The sequence below is a fragment of the Heliconius melpomene genome, chromosome 12, assembly GCF_056956725.1.
Source record: "Heliconius melpomene rosina isolate 202511_hmr_F chromosome 12, ASM5695672v1, whole genome shotgun sequence".
NCBI lineage: Eukaryota > Metazoa > Arthropoda > Insecta > Lepidoptera > Nymphalidae > Heliconius > Heliconius melpomene.
Window position 1 is genome coordinate 4,639,422 of NC_140400.1, and position 23,932 is coordinate 4,663,353.

General features: G+C 34.7%; 2 protein-coding genes across 2 annotated transcripts; one reads left to right on the forward strand and one right to left on the reverse strand.

Annotated features, from left to right (window-relative positions):
* Nucleotides 1–230: 230 nt before the first annotated feature.
* On the forward strand, nt 231–22,377 carry LOC146533519 (vitellogenin receptor Yl-like). Its single transcript, XM_085193759.1, has 35 exons — nt 231–390; nt 578–771; nt 1,411–1,571; nt 2,168–2,285; nt 2,992–3,156; nt 3,835–4,086; nt 4,414–4,619; nt 4,898–5,082; nt 5,489–5,681; nt 5,866–6,028; nt 6,578–6,724; nt 7,813–7,962; nt 8,246–8,371; nt 8,879–9,023; nt 9,106–9,215; nt 9,425–9,517; nt 9,666–9,818; nt 10,439–10,783; nt 11,201–11,299; nt 11,928–12,078; nt 14,226–14,311; nt 14,531–14,676; nt 15,096–15,169; nt 15,697–15,884; nt 16,210–16,356; nt 16,968–17,169; nt 17,653–17,799; nt 18,050–18,161; nt 18,575–18,703; nt 18,935–19,152; nt 19,373–19,694; nt 20,215–20,372; nt 20,758–20,841; nt 21,475–21,559; nt 22,086–22,377. The coding sequence occupies exons 2-35, from the start codon at nt 579–581 to the stop codon at nt 22,179–22,181; spliced, it is 5,349 nt and encodes a 1,782-aa protein (XP_085049885.1). The 5' UTR covers nt 231–390; nt 578; the 3' UTR covers nt 22,182–22,377.
* Nucleotides 22,378–22,440: 63 nt separating this feature from the next.
* Rpt6 (26S proteasome regulatory subunit Rpt6) lies at nt 22,441–23,859 on the reverse strand. The gene has a single exon (XM_085193764.1). It carries the CDS (start codon nt 23,705–23,707, stop codon nt 22,499–22,501), a length of 1,209 nt encoding a protein of 402 aa, XP_085049890.1. The 5' UTR covers nt 23,708–23,859; the 3' UTR covers nt 22,441–22,498.
* Nucleotides 23,860–23,932: the final 73 nt, after the last annotated feature.

Consider the following 23,932-nt stretch of genomic DNA (forward strand, 5'->3'; position numbering starts at 1 on the left):
ACTAACACATAAATATTAAAAATATATTAAATTAAATTCTTGTTTTTTTTTTGTTTCAGAGCGATTTCGTTATACTTTTAATAAATAGTATTTTGTTAAATTAATATAAAAGTTTTAACGTTAATTGTTAAGTGATATTTATTTTAAAATTAGCACAGACAAGAGATATACCTACTATAGTTGTATCGACAAATGATAACTAAATGCGGGTAGAAAAAAAAAAAGCTTAACTTTACCCATTCTTTTCTATTGAATTCACAAACCGTTGCTAACAATATTAAATGCACTTCCAATAAAATAAAAAAATAAATTTGATAAAATTTGCCTAAAGAAAGCTTTATATAATAGAAGTTTTAATCAATTGTTAACATTTGAAAACTATATTTTTAGGTAAGTGAATTAAATGTAAGTAATGAATAATGTGTAGAAATATGTCAATTTTATAAGAGCGAATATAGATGTTTGTCGCGTCAGTTCAACTACTCATTGAGGATGTCGCTAGACTATTTTAGTAAAAAAATATAATATAATTGTTCTTATATACTTTTCTATAGTAATAAAATGATAAATAAATTAGGATGGTGGTGCTGTTTATTTTGCTGACGTGGCTAGTGGCGTGTTCGGCGCAGTTCCATGATGAATATCAGTCTTTCGATCCTGAATGCCTCAAGGAGAGTGTATTTCATTGCTTAGATGGAAGTTGTGTACCTCTGGAATATTATTGCGATGGAAAGTATGATTGTAAAGATGGCACCGATGAGAACTTTTGTAGTAAGTTCATTATATAGATATATAATATGTATACTTATATGATAAGTGTTGCGTACTAGCCCAGTAGGACATACTATAAATATTGCGAATTTGTTTTATTATTTATCAGTCTTTAATTTTTTTTAAAATATACCTACTGGAGTAAATTAATTTTATTTATCTACCTACTTAGAATAAATATTTTTTGTAATTCCGTTAACATCACATTAGAAACCTTAGTTTTAAACCAAGAAAAAATGTAAACAAATCAATAAAAACTAAAAGATGTTTTTTGTTAAAAATGTTTTAAACAACGATTTTTATTCAGATGGAACCTAGTGTTAAGATGCCCATATGCACTCAAATATTCACTCTTGAATGTCTAACCGTGATAACGTCAACGTAATACTAAATCCATTATCAAGATATCTTCAGTACGATCGACTAGTTGTGGCCGCCCTGAAATTAAATTTTCTCAACTTTTAAGCATTGTACACTTGAGAAGAAAAAAAATAAAAGTAGGAAAAAATCTTAAATTAAATCTGGGCTTAATATCTAACTTCAGGGCGGTCACTTCTCATGGTTGGTGGTGGTTAATAAAAAAAAGTCTTAGAATATTGAAAAATTAACGGTAATTATTATTTGTTATCAAAATTATAGCGGACCACACTCCCGACGCGCAGCAATGCAACGATACGCATCAGTTCCTATGTATTGACGGTCGCAAGTGCGTGCCGAGTGTGTGGATATGCAACAACGAAACGGATTGCTATGATGGTAGCGATGAATTTAATTGTTCTATGCCCGTAGAATATGATAATGTAAGTATTTTTTATGTTAATATATAAAATATAAACTTATATATTTTTAAAAATATTTAAGTTAGTAAAGCTATTTAATGTTTTTAGAATGAGAATTTATAAAAAAATTTTCAAGCAACATTTTCACTTACCAAAACCATTGTTGCACAGAGGTAGAGCTAAAGGTACTAACCGAAAGGACTGGCCGAAATCTAGCGAGTCTATTATATCGTAGACTTAAAGTGCAAAACCTACTAATAATTTGTTTGTTTGTTTTTCGTTATGTACGTGTCTATAGTACGATATCCATAAACCTATACAACTTCACGCTGAATCTCGCTTGTAGGAGGGTAAGCAGAGGGAATCTAGTGTCAAGACACTCCGTTCCCCACCTTTCGCGGAATTTTAGAGGCATTGCGTTTGCATTGAGTGACGGAACTCAAGGTCGGCCTTTTTGCTTTTGTATCAGAGCGAAGAAATGAAAATATTAATAAATAATAGTTCATTCCCCTGAGTGGAAGTGGAATCGAACCCACAATCGCGTTACTGTCACACGCTGTTATCCTGAGTCATGACGGTCTAGGCCGTATAGGACAAAATATGTTTCATGATTTCAGTCGACATGTGCTGGTTTTCTCTGTGATGATAATAAGAAATGCATATCCAAGTTCTGGACGTGTGATGGTCATTACGACTGCGATGATAAGTCTGATGAGAATATTAATAAAACTTGCCGTAAGTGTTTTATAAATTTATAATATACATATAAGTAATAGTTACATAGGTACCTATAGAATGGTAAGAGACATTAGATTAGATAGGTAATGATTAGGACCCGCAGTCCTGGGTGGATGGCGGAAACTAACGCCGCGCTTTATTGGTCAAGATTACTTTTTAAATTACATTTTTATAAGAATCATTCCAATTTAAGTTAAAGTAATGATCGAACTAATGTCAGGAATTACTGATTCGAATCAATAAACTATTTTTGTTGTGTACTTAGTCCATTTACCAGAAACATCAATGTACCTATGTTAGTTACAATGCTAGAATAGGCTAGAATAGAATAGGAATTACATCACCTCAATTGTTTCTAAGTATCCCACTGTGAAAGATCAGAGTTGTCTTCCGCCCTTAGAACATGTCTTGTGTGATTGTGTCATACCTAGCTCTTAGTTATGTCTATTTGACCACACTCACAAAGCCGTAGGTAAAAGGTAGTTTTTTGGTGTATCCTGGTTGGCAGAGGGAAACTAGTGTTAAAATACTCCGTTCATTTGCCGCCGAATTCTGGAGGCTTTGCGTATCGGGTGGTAGAACGCAATGCCATGAAAATGGATAAATTAACTTTTTCGTTTCCTCGAGTAGAGATCAAACCCACAACCTATCGCGACTACGACTGGCTTAAAGAAACCTTATTTTAATATATAATAATTTCCAGGCCACGCAATCCATCCCCAGCGTTACGACTCCATAATGGATTGCGAGTTCAGATCCCATAGACATTCCTGCTTGGACAGATCCTTTTGTTTACCTAAAGATTCTATGTGCGATGGCTTAGTGGATTGCAGAGATGGTAGCGATGAGGGTCCTTTTTGTGACAATTGTAAGTATATCATATATTTTTTTATCCCGCAGGGTAGGCCATAAGAAATCTAATGTTAAACACTTCGTTCTCACCACCAAATATGCCAAAGTTGTCTTTTATCACAGCGAGGAAATGAAAATTAACTCTTTACACCGAGTAGAAATCGAAATCACAGCATTTACACCCAGATGCTGTGCCAGTATACCACGATTTATTTAAGTTTTTAATTTGTTAAAATTAAAAACTCACCTGATTATTTAATGGGGTTTGGAGAAAGCTGTAGTGCTGTTTATATTTTTGTTATGTATTTTATTTTCTACGAACTTTACTTAAATAAATATTTCATTTCCTCGAGTGGGAATCAAACCCGCAGCAGTAACGGTCACACACTTCCCGCTTGTGCCCCTGCGTCATTACTGGCCTTCCTCTCTCTTTCTCTGTGTTCCTTGTGTAATAAGTAAGGGTCCAGTATTTTCTGACATCACACATAAAAAAATGAAGGAAAATGAGGTGAAGTTCTTTACACTAAAGAAACAATATTAAACTAAATTTTTACGTTACTACTATCATGAAATGATTTTTTCGTTGACGTTTTTAAATATAAAAAGTCACCATTTAACGGAAATTGTAAAAAAATATGTAAGTAGAAAATAATTCTTTTACTGTAATAAAATGAATAAACAATGAACGTTCCAGGGCACACAAGATGCAAGAACTTAACTTGTCCACAACATGCCTTCTGCAAGCCGCAACGTACTGGCGCAACATGCATTTGCGACTCGTACAACATGTACAATAATAGTACAGGGAAATGCGAGGAGACGGATAACTGTTTGGAAGAAAGACCTACATGTTCCCACATGTGTGAGGATAAAGGCGATTATTATAAGTGTTATTGCGATGCTGGGTACTTCCCGGATTATGCAAGTTATTTATGTTTTGCACCGGGTAAGTACGAACGTTTTTTAAGCTATATATATAGCTATGTACAAATAAACGTTATCAACTGACAACAGCTTGGAAAAAATATCTACATGTTCCCGCATGTGTGAGGAGTAGTAGTTCTTCTATGATGTTGGGTGTTGCCTGGATTATGCAAGTTATTTATGTTTTGCACCGTTAATTTTAAATACTTTTTTTTTAATAAAAAGTATTCTTATCTTATTTCTAATATCTCTAAGTATTTGTATACAAAGTTTCATAATAATCGGTTGAGTAGAGTAGGCAAGTATTCGGCTTCGTGTAATACTAACCAACCAATATTGTCCACATCAGATCCAGAAGCCCAACTATTGTTTAGTACGCGTAACGACATAAGATACGTGAAAGTGAAGTCCAAGCAGCAGGTCACTGTGTTGAGCGGCGTCAAGCAGGCGCACGGCGTGGCCTACGACGGGCGGCATCTGTACTGGGTGGAGACCGCGCAGGGACACCAGGCCATCATGAGGGCACAGCTGCACTCTGTGGAGGATTCCAAGCAGGTGGGTCACAGATGAAAGCCGGGAGTCGTACTTAAGTAACTTAAGTCGTACCTAAGGATTAGAGAATCGCGAGTATGAAGATGAATATAATAATTAGAGTTTTCACTATTGGCAAATTAATTATTAAATATATATACTTTATTATACTGTTTCTAGTTGTTTTTGTATAAACCTCTACAGAAACATTATACTGTTTTAGGCTTTCAGAGAAAAGTACTATTTATAATAATTCAATTTTCAACTACTTTAAATTGTTAGTTCATAATGGAACTCCACAGGTAATAGCAGCTCTAGGTCTAGAAGATCCTGGCGATATAGCGATAGATCACCTCGGAGATAACATCTACTTTAGTGACGCAGCTAGAGGCACTATATCAGTTTGCAAAAGTGACGGGTCACTATGTACTACGCTCAAAACTAACGCGAAATCTCCGAAATTTATTACCTTGGATACTAGGAACGGGTACGGTTTGAAGGATTACATATAATATATTATTTTGTATGCTTCACGTAAACAAATATAATATGTAACTATATCATAGATATTTTAATTTTATATAAGAATAAAATTACCATTATATTTTGGAAAGTGAAAAGTCTTCGTCCAATCCTAACGTCGTATCGCTCATATCGATTTAATATCATAATTTATTCAATCGATACGCGCAAAAAATTAAATTAATTACTTATTACATTTTTAAATATTCCACGAATATGATGGAAACGCTGGACGCCATGCTGCCTTTTTGATGATGAGCGATATCAATTGACTTTTTTATTTTTTTCTTATATTGAGTGAAATAATCAAACAAATTCCATTTTCAACAATAAATAACATAAGTATTTATAAATTGACTATTAATTTTCAGCAAAATGTACTGGGCAGATTGGTTCGGTAGACCAGTTATAATGGTATCACAAATGGACGGGTCTAAATCAAAAATTCTCACTGATAAGTTAAGCTCATTTGCCACCGGCCTAGCTTTGGATGCACCGAACGCAAGACTTTATTTTGTAGATAGGACTATCAAAGTCGTTAGGTTGCAAGATGCTATGGTATATGTAAGTATTTTGTTTATAAATATAATAATAATAACAATATGAAAATATTGTAATCAATTTTAATTCTGCCACTGACCCCCATATGTGTCGAATTCATACGAAAAGTGATATATCATTTTGAAATGTGATATTTTATATATACATATATAATTTGATTTACAAATAAATATATCTATTGTCATAGTCATTTTTCGAAGAGCCATTCCACCATCCGTATACTCTCTCGGTGTTCGAGAACACGGTGTTCTGGAGCGACTGGACCACGCATACAATACAAACTACGGATAAAATACACGGCACGTCGGTCAATCGGAATATATTGTTGGCGCTGGATGAACCGGTTTTTGGTAAGATTATTTTAGCATTTTTTTTAAATGTCCAGTCTTCAGCTGATGAGGTCTGGAACGTTCGTTTCTAATCAAGGCTCGGCGCCGTGTCTTTCTGAAAGGACCAATTCTTGATTATTGAATATGGTGCTGTTAAGTGGAATAACTACCTTAGAATAGTATGTCGATGTCGGTACTTCTGTCGATGTTTTGGTATCTTTTTCACAAAATGATGGCTCAGCCACTCCTACATAGTTAACAACCCACCAAACCATCACTGGAGTCTGATAATGCCAACGTTGTACTTTGTTGACAAATTGGGAAGCTTTCCGCATAAATATGGATATTTTGTTTGCAATTTTTTTATTGATGAGTTCAAGAACGACGCATTTCTTGACATTTAACTTGGCCCACATTTCATATTTATGTTTTTGATGGGATACAGCTTATATATCAGACTCATGTAAAAAAATTGTATAATTTGAGTATAAGTACTTAGTATAACAATAAGTTTAAATAGGCGAGTAGCGTTTGGGTCGCTAGTATAATATTTTTTTAATCTCCGTATAGATATGCATCTCTACCACCCGGTACTAATGAATGTAACTCACAACCCCTGTGATAACCACAAGTGCCAGATCTGCCTCGTCACCTCCAATCAAACGCACACCTGCGCCTGTCCTGATACAATGGAGATGGTGGGCGATCATTGTCAACGTAAGTATTTTATTAAATAACTAGTGGGCCCGGACGCGGCTACGCCCGCGAAAATATAAGCCTAAATAATTAAAATAAATTAAAAAATAATAATAAGTGGAGATTTATTATTAGAAAAAATATTTGAGTAACCGAAATGAACAAACAAAAGAAGTAAAAGTAACTAAAGGAAATTCTTAATATTAGAAAAAAAACTTAAAGTTTGCTGAGCGCGCGTACTAAATATTTTTCTATATTAAATAATAATTATTTTTTGCGAACAATATTAAATAAAATCTCAAATGATTAAAATTACGATATTTTAAGTGTATAACATCGGTATAGATAACCGAACTGAGATAAATTAATTATAAGCAGCAAATAATTACATAAAAAATAATAGTAATTCGAAAATCTATAAAAATTTACAAAATCATCAAAGACATCTGCCCGTTCGCGTGGGTCATACTTATACTATGCCGCCCGAAGGCTAGGTCATTTGGAATCAGTCACATCTTAATTATTTATTAGAATGTTATACAGTAAACTATAATTTCCATCTAGATGAAATGCTAAAAGTGACTATTAAATTTATTTTCATAAGGATGAATATCAAATTATAGAAATCATCTAATTTTTGTTAATGTATACAAATCTATATCGGCGCGCGCCATGTTTGCATTAAGCAAACTCACTTTGGGTGACGTTTTCTTAAAACAGCAAACTTTGCAAGCCGTTGCTTAGCAACGCGTAGCGACGATTGTTATTAACATGGCGGAATAAATTCCTTGTCAAATTAATTATTTTAATATATTGGTATATAACGAAAATATTACAAATATGAGAAAAAAAAAGTATCCTATGTTCATCCCGGGACCCTCAAGTATCTCTATATGAGTATTTTATCACAATTAAATTAGCGGTTTGGCCCTGATTGCGTAAAGGACAGACAGACAGACAGACAGACAGACAGACAGACAGACAGACAGACAGAGTTACTTTCGAATTTATAATATAGGTATGGATACTGAAACCATAATAAAATAATAATTTTCCTATGTTTTATTTACCTCTGCATGTTGTTTTATTTAATCTCTTTTATTTACCAGACACTAGCGGTTATCACCCACAATACCTAATAGTGGGTGCTGGATCGTCCTTCACTCGGGTTCACTATGATACTATCGGCAACCCTGAAACTCATGGCACTAATCTGGATATTGGAAGAGTACAGGCAATGGCATATGATAATTTTAGAGGTGAATATAGTATTAATTTAATCCATTTATCTAAAATTTCTATTCACACACTATTTAAGGAATACATTAGGTACAGATATTATCTACACTAGTAATATAATAAAACTGAAGTGTCTTGACAAATGCCAGAATTTTTAAACCAAATGCATTATATTTCTTTTTATGATTATATTGACTCTATATTTCTCTTCACAAGCCATTTTAAGTTAATATTAATTATAATTTTAAATTAAATTTATATATTAATATTTTAATAAAAATATTTCTTAATTTTTTTATCTAGATACTCTCTACGTATATGACAGTCAACGTAAATCCATCAACGCAATCAACATGAGTGAATTCTCACTCGGTGTGACGCACCTACTGGAACACAAGGGATTAGAAAATGTCGTTGACATGGATTATGGTGAGATTTTTTAATGTTTATTTTAACGGAATGATTTTTTTCAATTTTTTCGCAAATATGTTCAATGTAGAGACATAGATTTTTTAGTGTTGTATAGATTAAAGTATTTTTCTTAAGATAAAAATTTGAGTAGTATATACCCTATATATAATATACTAATATATAATATACCCTATATTATTCAAAGTAATTAGGACATGCGGGTTCGGATAATAATCGATTTTAACTAATAATAATCAATATACGAGTACATATTTATCACAGTCATAGTCTAATTGCAAAATGCAATGGTTCTGTATTCATTCCCCACTCCGGTAAAAAAATATTTCATTTTCTTTCTAGACAAATTGTAGCGCCATTCTACACGCTATGTCTCGAATTCGGTTGGTATGTGGATAGCGGAGTGTATACTAGATTCTCGCTCCCTCTCTTTCTCTATAGGGAAAAAACCGTTATTGTCTCGAATTAATGAAAGAATTATGTTTTTTTTTTTCATATTTTTATCAGATTTCGTATCAGACTCCCTGTACATCGTCGACGCGGGTCGTCGTCTCATAGAAGTCATATCGTTGAGGACTCATCGCAACGCGTTTGTATATTTCTTTGAGAATGGGGAAATTCCTGTCAGTTTCTGTATATTGCCGGAATATGGGTGAGTTACGAGTGATTTTTTTTCTTTCTAAAAGGTATAAATAATTAATTATTATATAATAATTATATTAATATCCTTTTAGGCGGATGCTAGTAGCCGTTTTAGAAATAGAAAGCAATGATGAAATTCACATTGACAGTATCGGGTTGGACGGCGAGGACCGGCGACATCTGGTGTTGGCTGATATTATAGGTAGTATACTCGTATACAATTAGTTATGATAATATGTAATTATTTGGACACATGTCGTCGGCGATGAGAAGCTTGAGAACTACTCGTCCGGAACTCATCAGTTTTGGGCCCTCTCCAAGGCTGCACTTGGGGACTTTACGCAACCTTCGTTGCCGTTAGTCCGGATTACAGGATGACCTGTGGTTTTTTTAATGTTTTTAATTTTCTAGGTCCTAACGTGAGGGTGTGTTATTCTTCAGAAATAAATGTGGTGTACATATCCGATGAGGGTAGTGGAACTATCGACGTGGTACATCCTGAAGGTATTTTTTTTGCATTAGCTTATAAATTAGGAGAATTGAGTCTCTGCTTTGAGTGTACTGTGTTAAATTTGGTAACTCAACACTCATGACACCAAATTCTCTCTTCCTGCTCTGTTATGTAAAACTGAAAATAAAATAATTTCAAAAGGTACTGGCAGAGAGTTATTTAGGGAAGTACTAACTACTATATCCAGTTTGTCCGCCTCCGAGTCTCATGTGTTTTGGACGGACAGACGCACACACAGGTTGTACTGGGCGGGTGTCCATGAAGCCACTCATAATGTAAGGAGGATTGAGTTATGTGAGTAATTTTATATGTATAATAGCGGCTCACCCGCGGCTTCGCCCTCATGCGACCTATAATTCTTTTATTGTCCTGCATTTGCCAACAGATTGATTATATAATTTGTACATTGAATAATTTTTCATAACTCTGAGAAAGTGCAAGCACAAGCACATGGCTGCTTGCGAGGACGAAATCAGCGGCAAGGGCGACCCCCTGGGACGCCGATTAGTTCGACACTATATCTATCTTTTACAAATAAGACACATTATGGCATATTGTGTCAATAAACTATTGGAAATTGATTAAATAACGATTATGAAATTTACAAGCGAAAGTTATTCCATAATCAAGGAAATTTTGTGAAGATAAGTTTTGGCTTTCAAAACTTCTGCTTAAAAGTGTAGACTTACGACCGTAAGCAGAGCGTTGAATCTCGAAAAGCAATACTCGTACGTCATATTCACATGCTTTGAAATGTTTGCTTGCTTTGCCTCTGCCTCTGCGCCACGACAAAAATACGGTGTACATAAAAATAATCTGTCAGTTAAGCAAAAGCAAGCAATGAGCAAAAAATTGTACAGTGCAAATTTTATTGTAAGTAAACAATTTTATTAACTCCTAAAAATGTTTTTCAGCAATATTCCCAAGTAATACCGACCTCCATCTTATATCCACATCTCCACCCCCGAACTCCAAAAGTCCTTTAGTAAAACACAAATGCTATCAACCCATTACCCCTTGTTCCCATATTTGTGTTCAATCATCCCATCCCTTAAACCAAACCAAGGGGCTTAACTCCGCGGAATATAGATGCCTTTGCCCCCCTGGAAATTTGATATTCAAAGGAATTTGCTCCGAAGTAGTCAAATGTAAGAGTAATGAATTATATTGTCATAAGAGTAACAATTGTTTTATGGAAAGCAAAAGATGCGATGGGGTTAAGGATTGCTGGCATGGAGAAGATGAGGAAGGTTGTCTTGGTAAGTTGTTTTGTTTTTTTTTGTACTTAAGATTTCTTTTTGTTTTTTTATTTTTGACTTTTTGGTGCAAGGGGGAATCATCATTCTATTTTGCACGTTTAAATTATAATATATTTTAGTATATAGCGTGGTAGACAAAAAAAACTTAGTGTTAAGACACTCCGTGAACACAGTTCACAGCGTGAAGCTGATTTAAGTCACTCCATACTCTACACACCATCTAATTCTTCTAGACATTGAGTGGCGGAATACAACGTCACTGTTTTTCTTATTACCAAAATCAGGAAATGAATATATTTCTAAAATTAATGAAAATAATAAAATATAAATCAGCTCCATTCGAACTGAGCCGTTAAGAAACCCCAATATTTTAAATGATTAAATTATTCATCTATTTTATATTTTGATGTATTTCAGCAAGTTCAAGTCAAAATCCTTTATCATGTTCTTCGGAACAGTCGAACTGTTATGGAACTTGTATATCGAAAAATCAGATCTGCAAAGAAAATGTTACATGTAAGTCGATTTAACTGTATATTTTTCACGTATATACATATATCTAGATTGTATGAATAGCAAATGTTTTCATATAAAACTTAAAATTATTTCTTATTATATAAAAATATATATAGACCATTTCCCTGAAGGAAAATCGCATCCATGTCCATTGAGTTTCTCACTTTCAGATATCGAGTTTCTACTGTACCAACTACGCCAGGAACACGCTAACTAATTGTTATATATACATACGTATATAGTACTGTTTTTATATATCTAAATGATCTCGAAATACTTTGTATCAATTCATTTCTAGAAAGAACTACTAGAACTAAGAAAGAACTTCGAACAAGACTACTAGGATGTATTTTTGTCAGTGTACAGAGGAACTCAGACAGTCCCAGAAACTGTTCTGAACTCCTCATCCTACATAGACACCAACATACAGTACAGTAGACGAGACATGGCTGCCCTGAAGAAAGCTATTGATGATGATAGCTGCGCAGATTAGACTTTTGAGTTTTCGTACAATGTACATGTATAAGTTCAGTAAAACAAATTCAGGGAGGCCACGACTCGTCCACAGTACTATACCCCTGCACCGTCAATCCATGGAACGCAAAGTAATTTGTTCTCAAATTTACAGTAACATGCAATTCCAATGAATTCAAATGCGAAGACAACTCAGTGTGCGTGGAGAGGTCGCTGGCGTGCGACGGGCGCGCGGACTGCCCCGACGCGTCCGACGAGCACCCCGACGCGTGCGACACGCTGTCGTGCTTCTTAACAGAGTTTATGTAAGCAGTTGTTAGCAGTTCTGTGCTATGAGACGAAGGCAATATCTCGATTTAATTTGAGCAAAACATTTACTTAGACGAAGCCTATCATAAATTATGCTGTTTTTAATTTTAATTGAAAGCAGTAATCTCAGGAAACTATAGGTTTTTTTTTCAGATAGTAAATGTTTAAGGCGTCTTTAATTATAAGTCACTTAATCTTTTAGATGCATCACGCTGTACCTGCATACAATATTACTTCCCGCACTTAGGCCCGTATCTATAAATCGCTCTCAAGTCTGAGATTCATCTTGAGATGCTGTTTTCATTCATAGATATATAATTTACTAATGAACACTGCATCTCGAGATCGATGTCAAATTTGAGAGCGGTTTATAAATACGGGCCTTAGAGTGTATTATGTGGCACAATTTTATATCCATTTAACGACCCGGTTAAATAAGGCATAATTGTGAATAACTACAAATAATCTTAGTGGAAAAAATAATAATTTTAATTTATTCTGGGAAAAGAAGCTCGCTTACATCTCATATGATTACCTAGTAATAATGCTTATAGTAGGGGCGGCGAAGAGGGGACTTTGTGGAGTCATTCGAGCGCATCAGATTAAGATACTGGGGATTCCTTGTACTCGGTTACGTACTTCCACCAAATATGAGCTTCCTATGTATGGCCGCGCGTCTAGGATAAACGATCAGATTAGTAAAAAAAAATTGATCATCGGACATTCTCGAGCGCGTCAGATTAAGATAGGGTAAGTTAGTTACATGCTAAATCGTGTATATTCCACTAATCTGACAATTTGAGAGTGACGCAAAGGAGGGAGAGGGCTCCAAAGTTGTAAAAAAAAAACGTTATCTGGACATTCTCGAGCGCGGCTAATTTTTTTTTTATTTTGAAGGGAATCATTCAAGGATTACGAAAAACATATAATCTGACAAATTCCACAAACCGAAGTAATAGAAATTGATTGATAAAGTTTAATATACCTAAGAATTGCATATATTCCTCTCACCGTATTTCTATTCCTATCGCACTCTTTTTTTATTTATTGGTCCCTAACTCATCAATGAAGATGATAAATTTAAAAAAATACTTGAAAAAAAAATTTTTTTTTGTACTTTTTTTTTATAAATATACATTCTTTTAGTTTATAGATTATTATTCTTCTAGTATTTTATTTCAAACATACATTCTTTTAGTTACATTCTATTTCTTGAGCTTTTCTATTGATTGCGTTCAATGAATAAAAAAATTGAGGCCAGTCGTGGCGCAGTGGCACAAAGTGTGACAGTAAAACAGACTGGTTGTGGGTTCAATCTCCATTCCAGGAGATGAAATATTTATTAAAATGTATAATTCCATTTCTTCGCTCTGGTGTCGAGGCAAAATAGTGACGTTAAGTGCTGCTACTCAACACTCAATGCCTTCAAAATTTGGCAGAAAGTGGGGAACAGAGTGTCTTAACCTTAGGTTCCCTCTGCCTACCCTGCTGTGTGCGGGATACAACGTAAAGCTGACTTGTTTCTTGTATTGGTTTAAAAAAATATTAATAATTGTCAGATTAAGCAAGTCCCTTCAGATAATCGTCAGATTTTGAGATATCACGTCTAGGGCATGAAGATGAACCATATATATCTTAATCTGACGCGCTCGAGTATTTCAAGATGACGATTTTTTTTTGCATTTTCAAACAACGATTACGAGCTTGCGTCACATCCAAATCGTCAGATTATTACATAAGAGCTTTTTTTTAGGTTCACTTAACACCCCCTTAGAAAATCTGACGCGCTCGATAATATTTTTTTTTTTGCCATTTTTAACTCTTACGTACGACCACCTCCACCACGGAAACTGTCAGATTAACATATTTTCATGCTTAAGAAGACGTAGGCAATTGATGATATCAATATCTGACGCGCTCGAGTATGTCCATGGAACAGTTTTTTTTTACATTTTTGAAAATCTATAACCCCTCAACCCACCGGTGAAACGAAATTTTTTATATGACATTTTTTCCTTGTTATCATCTAAGCTTCGCAACCCAATAGGTCTCCATGACGCTCGAGTGACTCCACAGTTTGCTGCTTCGCCTCCCTAACTATTAATGATTATATGACAATATTTTTTTACTTTCATTATTTCAGGTGTACTTCAGGCAATTGCATTCCGTCGTCATGGAAGTGTGATGGAAATAATGACTGTTCAGACGGTTCAGACGAGATCAACTGCGGTAATATAAATGAGATAGTTTAATTTTATCAACTCAATCGATACTTTTGATCAATCAATTTATTTGTATTATTTATTTTTAGTAAATTATTAGGTACCTAGCGCGATTGAATGAAATGTAGCTTTAAAAACCGCTATGGCTTGACTCTAGGTTCCTTGCTGTTCCCTGCTGATTGAAGCTGAAAATAAATAATATAATTATTTGTTCATCTAAATACAGATTTAAATGGTAAATCGTGTTCCGAAGATAATTTCCAATGTGCCGACGACACTTGTATTAAGCTGTACAAACGCTGTGATGGCAAGTACGACTGCCCCGACCACGAGGACGAAGACGAATGTGATATTACAGAGTTTATTGAAGCTGTAAGTATTCAATTTTTGAAATTATTTACTTATTGTTTATATTATACTGTTTTTGTTAGAATACAATTGTACAATTTCCATTTAGGAAAAAGTGATAAGACCAACATACAGTTCAATATTTAAACTATATAAACTATAGTTTATAGTTTATATAAGAAAAGTATTTAAATTCAATACATTCATATTATTATTTAAAATTGTTAATACTTAGAGATATTTAGCGTTGAGTGGCAGAACTCAACGCCGCGCTTTGTCAACCGGAGTCAACCGGCGCAGGGAAATGTTAATAATAAAAATTTAATACTTCCCCCGAGTGGGGATCGAACCCACAATCATTGTGTCGCAATAGAACTGTAAGTGCGACGCCACAGTTAATAATTTAATAAATAAAAATATTTCCTTTACATAATATAATAAAGGAGCTACATTCCTGTTCCTCGTGGGAGTACGCTTGCGAGCACAATAAGAGTATATGCTTGCCTTACACCGCACGGTCAGCTATTGCTTCTTTATTATTTTTGTATATTGATTGTGAATGTGTATTGTTTAATGTAGAAATCTGTTGTAATGTGTGTTGCTGTTGTAACTTAACATTTCCTTTGTTAATCGTGTATAAACTATCGGCAGTTTAGCTAGCATATATATAACATAGCAGCATATAACATAATATTGTATTTGTATGTAATTTTCAATAATATTCATATATCTTTTACTTGACAATTTATTTAGTTGTAGGTACAAGAGTAGTAGGTGCACCCTCTAGGTGAGGGTATTTATGTATTTAATATTATTAACAATGTGTTAATCTCTTACTACTACTAATAATTATTACTAATTAATATTTAATTTCTTATGAAATCTTTATGTATTTTTGAAGTTGATTGAGTTTTTGATTTAAAGTAAATATTTGAAAAAACTAATTTGAAAACAAATTTCTTTTCCTTTTGATGACATTGTATGGTGGATAACCAAAAAATTATAAACGGAATACGGTGAAATGTGACACTTATTTTTTTATAGATGCAACGGTAAAATAGACTGTCCCGGTAACACGGACGAGGACGGGTGCGACATGCACTGTGAAAATCGGGATAGTTCGCTGTTCTCATGCAAACAAGAATATTATTGTATTAATAAGAGACTTGTTTGTAACGGGAAAAATGATTGTAATGATGGCTCTGATGAGACAATCGAAGCTTGTGCTAAAGGTAAAAATTATAATATTTTTAATAACCCACTGTAAAAAACAACAATTTTACCTTATTTAATTAATAAGCTTAAATTGTTGATCTAATACCTAAAACAAAAATTTTACCTTATTTTCATAAAAATAAATATTATGTTGATTTAATTTTAAATAATTAAAGAAATAGGGATTTATCCGTCTTGTTTTTCATATATAGATTACTGATATTTATGAATCATATTAAGAAGAATATATCGAACCCTTTGCGCTTTCAGTAGCCATATAATATAAATTTAACTTTTAATAATGTGTTTATCTATTTAAATAATAATATTTCCGTCTTTAAGTAAACAAAACGGCCCCCATCAACCATTTACTGCCGCTTCACTGTATAAATGGTTACCAATGTGATAACGGACAATGTGTGGAATGGACACAAGTCTGCAATAAACATCCCGATTGTACTGACAAAACTGACGAAAATGGAATGTGTGGTAAGTATTGGCGTAAATTTTGTGAGCTATTTATTTAGTTATTTGTATTTTAGTAAGTACATCTAGTAAGTATGTAATCTTAATATAAACAAGCATAACAAGTACCTTCAGAAAGGTATACCTTCATCACACATAAACAAGTCCCGGAGAGCACGTCTGTTGCAGCCGCAGTCTGGTAGGAATTCACGGTGTAGGGGCGGAGCGCTACCTTTGCTCTTTCTTATATTATAACCAGCTCGCAATTATAGTGGAGAGGATATCCTCTAGGCTCTACCCAATAGCTCACTTTGGTTCTTACAACTATAAAGTAATAAAAAAAATCTTTCAGTCGATGAATTATCTATTATATATTTAATTTCAGCAGAAAGTGAGGAGCGGAGTATCTTAACATAATCACACACCTACCCTCCTACATGCAAAAAACAGCGTGAATCTGAAATAAAAAATCTATATGCTTACTAACTTTGTTATGATTAAATTCGTATCTTTAACGCTTGTTTGTTAGAGATTACTAATAAGACCATTCTTTGTATATTTTTTTAAGATTACTTGTTTTTATTTTACTTTTCATTGGCTTTGTATGCAATACAGTGTTTCTATCTATCTACCAGACTCGCCGTGCTCACCGGGCACGTGTGCACAGGAGTGCATGCAGACGCCGCGCGGGCCGCAGTGCGGGTGCGCGCGCGGGTTCGTCCCGGTCGGGCACGCGTGCGCCGACGTGGACGAGTGCGCGGCGGGCGCGTGCTCGCAACTGTGCCTCAACCTGCCCGGCTCCTTCGTGTGCAAGTGCTACCCGGGCTACGGACTCAGGTAAGTCGTGTTGTAAACGTGAACTGACTAAAGTTTTACAATGTCGCTCACTAGCTTTGCAGCCGGCAGGAGGCGTTGGAGATAGTTCATCCGTTCCATACACATATTCTTTCACCAAAATCTTTAAATGAGGGACCTATCATAGAGTGAGAGGTCTTTCCATATCCTTCCTGCAGTCTAAGCTGCACCATACGTTCTGTATATTATGTATTTGTATATTATGGTGTAGCCCGCACAGCAGCGTTCTTATTGTTCTTATGTTATTTAAGCCTTGTCTTACGTAGTCAAATCTATCAGTAACTAAATTAAATAGAACACACTGGACAGGGTCTTATGTATTTAATTTTTCATCATCTTCCCAAACCATATTTAATGAATACTATATTGTGTGTACATATGTAGGTACTCGTACATATATTTGAAATAATATTATAACAAAACAAACCTTAACCTATTAATAATTTAAATACAAAATCAATCCAGGTCAGACCGTCGCTCCTGCAAAGCCCTCGGCGGACGCCCCTCCATACTGTACATAAGAGGTGACACAGTATGGTCCAGCACAGGCCATGTGCAAAAACAGATATATCAGGGAGATGGTGAAATAAGTGATCTGGATGTGGATTCTAGGTAGGTTACGATTTTTCTCACATAACGAGTAGTTTGTGGAAACCTATTTTTCCTAAAAATGGTTTATAATGATGATAATTGATTATGGTATGATAACTTTTTTTTTTCAAAAAAATATTTTGTTCCACCTTCCATGATTTCTTAAATTTATACTCAGAACACGTCTCTAACAAGCACTGTCATACTCGTATTACAAATACATCTTTGCAACTATGCTATTCATAATGATTAATGATGATATATTTTTAAGGAAAAACAAATTGTACCTGGTACAAGCAAAGAATGGTAAATTAATACGCTTAAATTTGGCTAATAACGATTCAAATCCTGATATAATTACTAATATTGGAAAACCAAGTAAGGTAAGCCACTGTGCGTTAAGTTTTTAATATAAGCAATTTCCTAGTTTCACGACAAATCCCGCATTCAGCAGGATAAGCAGAGACAACCTGGTGTTAAGACACTTCGTTCTCCATTTTCTGGCATCTGGCATTGCGTGTTAAATGGTGGAATGTCGCGCCTTGCCTCGACACCAGAGCGAACAAATAAAAATGTTAATATAAATAAATATATTATTTTCTCGACTGGGGCGCACCGCGCCGCGACCCTGCGCAAAGACTGACTTGAAATGTTAGCATGATATACATGTATCAAAATTATGATTTTTAAGATTTTGTACAATAAATTATTGTTATTATTCTAACATATAGACTAACTATATGATATAGTATTAGCTTAATATACCTATTATATATTAGTCTAACATTGTTTCCAGGTAGCAGTAGATTGGGTCACTGGCAATGTATATTTCGTGGACAGTACGCCCAGTGCCAGTTATATGAGAGTTTGCAATTTTGACAGGAAAAAATGTGCAAGGCTACAAAAGCTGCCTGCAGAAGCCGAGGTGAGACTACCTACATCTTCATATCGCATATAAGATACTTAGTTTTATTTTTAATCAAAAGCTTCAAGTGTATCTCGAACACAGCAGGGTAGGCAGAGGAAACCTCGTGTTAAGACACTCCGTTTCCCACTTTCACTTTCGTTGACACTAGCCTATCCATACTTAATTTGTTATGATGCGGGCATCGGAAAACAAAGTGGAGCTAAAAAAAACATACATTTCCAAAATCAGGTGACAGCTCTTACCCTACAACCGAATCACCAGCTATACTACTGTGTAACAAGTGCCTTAGACTCAGTGGTGCGGAGCTCCACTCTTACGGGCCGCGCGACGCCGGAGGTGGCCGCAGTGTCGCAATGTACTGGTATCGCGTTGGACTACAAACACTTGTATGTGGCTAGTACCAACCCTGATGCGCTCATGAGAGGAGGTTTAGATGGAAGTGGCTTGTAAGTATGTAGTGTGCCTTCGATGTCGTCGTAGAGTCCATTTTAAATAAAATTATAGAATATATTTAGCTCTAGCAACCCGATCGCGGAATTGCCCCCAACAGTAAATTAATAATTATGAACGACATAATTATTAATTTACTGTTGTGCATGACTTTCGTTTCCTAAAAACAATATCATTTTAAAAACAATATATAATCAAAAAAATATTATCTTCCAGGAGCACATTGGTATCACACAATCCAAATCTAACTTCCCTACACGATCTTTCCATTTTCGAAGACTATATCTACACAATCACCAATTCCCACATCAAACGCTGTTTAACATTCAACAGCAAAACTTGCGAAAATTATGCATTTCTACCGAATATTACTTCTTTTGTAATAAAACACGAAAGTGCACAGAGTTATATGGAAAATGTATGTAAAGATGTTAATTGTAACAATGTGCGTGTGCACAACGCCATTTCGTGTACGTGTGTATGTCAAGATGGCGGATTTGCGGATGATGGTGTTTGTCCCTATGTACCTGCTGTTCAGGTAAGCTTTTTTTAACTTCACGTTGTATCCCGTACATATCAATGTTAAGACACTCCGTTCTCCATTTTCCGCTGACTCTGGAGGTAATGAGGTCATCGACCATCGTGGTACAGTGAGACAGCATCCGACTGTAAAAATAATGGTACTAAACTTCATGAGTTTGATCTTCATTCGGGGGAATGCATTTTCCCGTTCTGGTAAAGCAACAACAAGTAATGTTTCGAAATTGAGTGAAATTCGAAAGAGAATGCAGTGACTTCGCTAAGCTCTCTTTATCTAGGTATAATAAATGAAAATAAAATAAATGCATGTAGTACGGTCGATGTGTCGTACCCGCCCTGAAGTTAAGTTTTCTGAACTTTTGCGCGTTGTTTACTCGATTACAAAATAATCAAAAATAATAAATAAAATAAAATCTAATCTGCACACTCATCTACATTTAACTTCAGGGAGGCCACGTGGCCACGACTCGTCGGCTGAACTATAGGTAGTTATATTTATTTCTCTTTAACATTATTAGCTACCGAAATTCAACGGCGTTATATACCAAGAGTACAAAGGCAACACAGTGTCAGTCGGTTTGATATCGACAATATTGGTCCTATTCGCGCTTTACATAGCGGTATTTATATATTACTACATACTGAGGAAGAGGAAGGAAAGTGGTGATTATATGCAGTAAGTTTTTTTAAAAATGTATTTTTTTGTTTCTGGTATTTAATAAATGTGCCAGTCGTCGTGCAGGGGGGCAGCATTGTGACTGTAAAAGCGACTGGTTGTTGGTTCGATCCCTACTCCAGTAAATGAAATATAAATATATTTAAATGTATATTTTAATTTCTTGGCTCCGGTTTTGGCTCGTCTAATTTCGCCAAGCTTTCTCGTGGAAATTGTCGAAGTGGAAGTGCAATGAAGATGCGGCGGAAAATGAGGAATGTGTATAAAGATAATATTTTGCATCACAGGTAACAGTTGAGTTACGTTAACTCAACCTATTAAAGCTTTTGTTTATATTGAATATCTAACTTATAATATTAAATTAAATATATATATATATTTCTAGGGTCCGATACCAAAACACACCTGAATCCATGGCCCAACTTGCCAATCCTATTATAGATATGCCTGAAGCTGGATACGTTATTGAGTGAGTTACGAAAACCATAATCCATACCCATATTATAAATTCGAAAGTTACGCTGTCTGTCTGTCTGTCTGTTTTTTGACATGCAATTTATTCGGCCATGTTAATAACAACCGACCGTTGCTAAGCAACGATTTGCAAAGTTTGTTGTTAGAAAACGTCATCCAAAATGAGCTAACGCTATGCTTAACGCATCTCTCTATTGAAAACTGAAAATAATTTCATAAATATATTTAATAAATATTTGTATAGTTCAAGCGGGCGTAGCCGCGTTCGGGTCCACTAAGTAGTATAAATATAATAAAAAAAAAATGCCTTGAATAATAGAAAAAAATAACATTTACACATAACAAACATATCGGTGCAAAGCGTAAACCCAGACACCCTCAGAAAATATCTCTAGATACTTAATTTCTCTTTATAATATAGCAATAACTTCAGTTTGAGGATAAAGCGCAGCACCTAATCCAAATTAACCCTCTACCACCTGCTAATAAAATATTACTTTTTTAAATAGAGTGGAGAGCGGAGTATCTTAACACTACGCTTCCTCTGACTAACTTGCTACATGTAGGATAGAATGTGAAGCTGAAAAATAAACAAATAATTAGAGTACTAAATAATAATTTATTTCAGTGGATTGGGACATGAATTTGTGAATCCATTGCAGTTTGCTAGAAATATTTGGCAAGAGTCCTACTACAAAAGGTCTAAGCCAGCTGTAAGTAATAAAGTCTTTGTTTAATTAATAAGCAAGTTATCCTACTGCAATATTGACTAGCAAAATTATAATAGAAATTTGAGAAGGAGCGTCATAGCACTAGGTAGTAGGTACCCTATGCCTGCTGTGGGATACAATATGAAGCTGATTTCATTTTTAAAAATTTTAATTATTGTGTCCGAGACTATATAAATCACATAAAATGTGTGAAATTAAGATGATTTGAAATTCATGTGGCATAGCCAACATTGTATTCTATTAAAAAAATAAGACTTCAATTTGTTGGTCGCTCTTTTTAGTAGAAGTGCCTTTTGACAATCAAAATGTTCACAAATTCAAATATTTTAAATTCTTTCTTAAAAGTGTATATATATAGCACTACTTTATCTCCTAGTAATTGATTATATACTCAGTTGTTAAAATAAGTTTTTTCTTTTAAATTAAACTAAAAAAATTGGGGCCCATGTTAACGTAGCAGTAATAATCTGTATGAATACTAAAATTTAAAAAATATATTTTTTTCCAGGACATATCAGGCCTAATGTTCGACTCTCAACAAGATCTCTCTGATACAGAATCCGACTTAGATGTCAGAGAAACAAGGAGAATGGTCAGAGAGTAGTCTACAAAACTTATAATTACAATTTTTATAGCTGGAAATTAATCTGCTTGCAGAATTTGTTATTATTCTAAATTTCTTAGGCTACTTATTTTATTTATGTATGATTCAATTCATATTGAGTTAATTATGAATAAGCATAATTTACAACTCTTGTATTTGTACCATATTTTTGTATGAAATATACTAATTTTGAAAATTATTTGTTTTATTTACCAAATTAACAGACTAATTTTAAAATATTTTCAAAATAAAACATTAGTTTAAAAGAAGTTATTTATTTTCTAATACATAAAAATTAAGAATACAAATAAAAGTGATTACTTCCATAATTTCTTGATGGACATGTTCTTTTCAGAGTCCTTCTGCATGACCTTGGCTACGGCCATTTCAAAGTCCTCCTGAGTGACATGCACTCGACGTTCCCTAAGAGCATACATGCCTGCTTCAGTACATACACCTTTAACTTCAGCACCCGATGCACCAGGCATGAGCTCAGCTATTTTTCTTAAATTGATACCTCTTGTAAGATTCATTTTACGTGAGTGGATTTTAAGAATATCCAAACGAGCTTCCTCATTTGGCGGAGGGAACTCAATCTTCCTATCAATACGACCAGGTCTCAACAGTGCAGGATCAAGAATATCAATTCTGTTAGTTGCCATAATGACTTTAATATTTTTAGTTGCCTCAAAACCATCAAGCTGGTTTAGAAGTTCCAACATAGTTCTCTGTACCTCTGAGTCTCCTCCACTGCCAGATTCAATACGGGAAGAACCTATGGAGTCTATTTCATCCATGAAGATAATAGATGGGGCATGCTCCCTTGCCATAACAAAAAGCTCTCTAACCATTCTACTTCCTTCACCAATGAATTTCTGGACTAATTCAGACCCAGATACTCTAATGAAAGTGCATTCAGTATGATGTGCTACAGCTCGAGCCAATAAGGTCTTACCAGTACCTGGAGGGCCATATAGCAGTACTCCCTTAGGTTGAGCAATACCCAAGGCATCAAAGAGTTCAGGGTGTTTCACAGGCAGTTCAATAACCTCCTTAATTTCCTTAATCTGTTTATCTAAGCCGCCTACCATCTCGTATGTAGAATCTGGGACTTTCTCCACCATCATAAGAGATACTAACGGGTCAACTTTGTTAGGCAATATTTTGTGAAGAGTGTAACTTTCATTACGAAGTGCTACACGACAGTTAGCGGTTACGTCGTTGATATCAACATTTTTGTCCAGATCTACTACAAACTTGCCTTCTGGGTGCACTTTTACAAGAACTTTTTTCTTATCCATGGGTTTCACGACCTCGCCGACATAGGAGCCTTGTTCTTGAAGCAGTTGCAATTCTTCACGCAACATGCGTACCTTTGCATTAAGTTCATTTCGCTGGGCTTGAAGACGACGAAGATTTTGAGATTTTTCGGCAACGATCAATTGTAGTTCTTCGATCTTGGTTATATAGTAGGGTCGAAAGCCTTCGCCCTTAGCGGAGTCTACCTCCATTTTAGTAAGCGTCATATTGCTTTAACTTATTTCATATAATCTTTAAAATGTGTATTATTCTTAATGAGAATAAATCTGTATAACGCAAATCACAAAAGGAGAATAAAATATGAATTCGAAGATGACAATTAATAGTTGACAACAATATTTTCCAAGTCACGGCGTTGGGATACCATACCATAAATTATTTTATTTAATTAAATTATGTTCAAATATACAGTAAAAAATTATATAATGTAC

What these genes read in the sequence shown, in the direction of transcription:
- LOC146533519 (XM_085193759.1), top strand. Translation starts at nt 579, where the DNA reads ATGGTGGTGCTGTTTATTTTGCTGACGTGGCTAGTGGCGTGTTCGGCG. An exon ending in TGCCCGTAGAATATGATAAT is followed by an intron (nt 1,572 to 2,167) that starts GTAAGTATTTTT and finishes TCATGATTTCAG; the next exon opens with TCGACATGTGCTGGTTTTCT. An exon ending in AGCTGCCTGCAGAAGCCGAG is followed by an intron (nt 18,704 to 18,934) that starts GTGAGACTACCT and finishes TTCCAAAATCAG; the next exon opens with GTGACAGCTCTTACCCTACA.
- Rpt6 (XM_085193764.1), bottom strand. Translation starts at nt 23,707, where the DNA reads ATGACGCTTACTAAAATGGAGGTAGACTCCGCTAAGGGCGAAGGCTTT.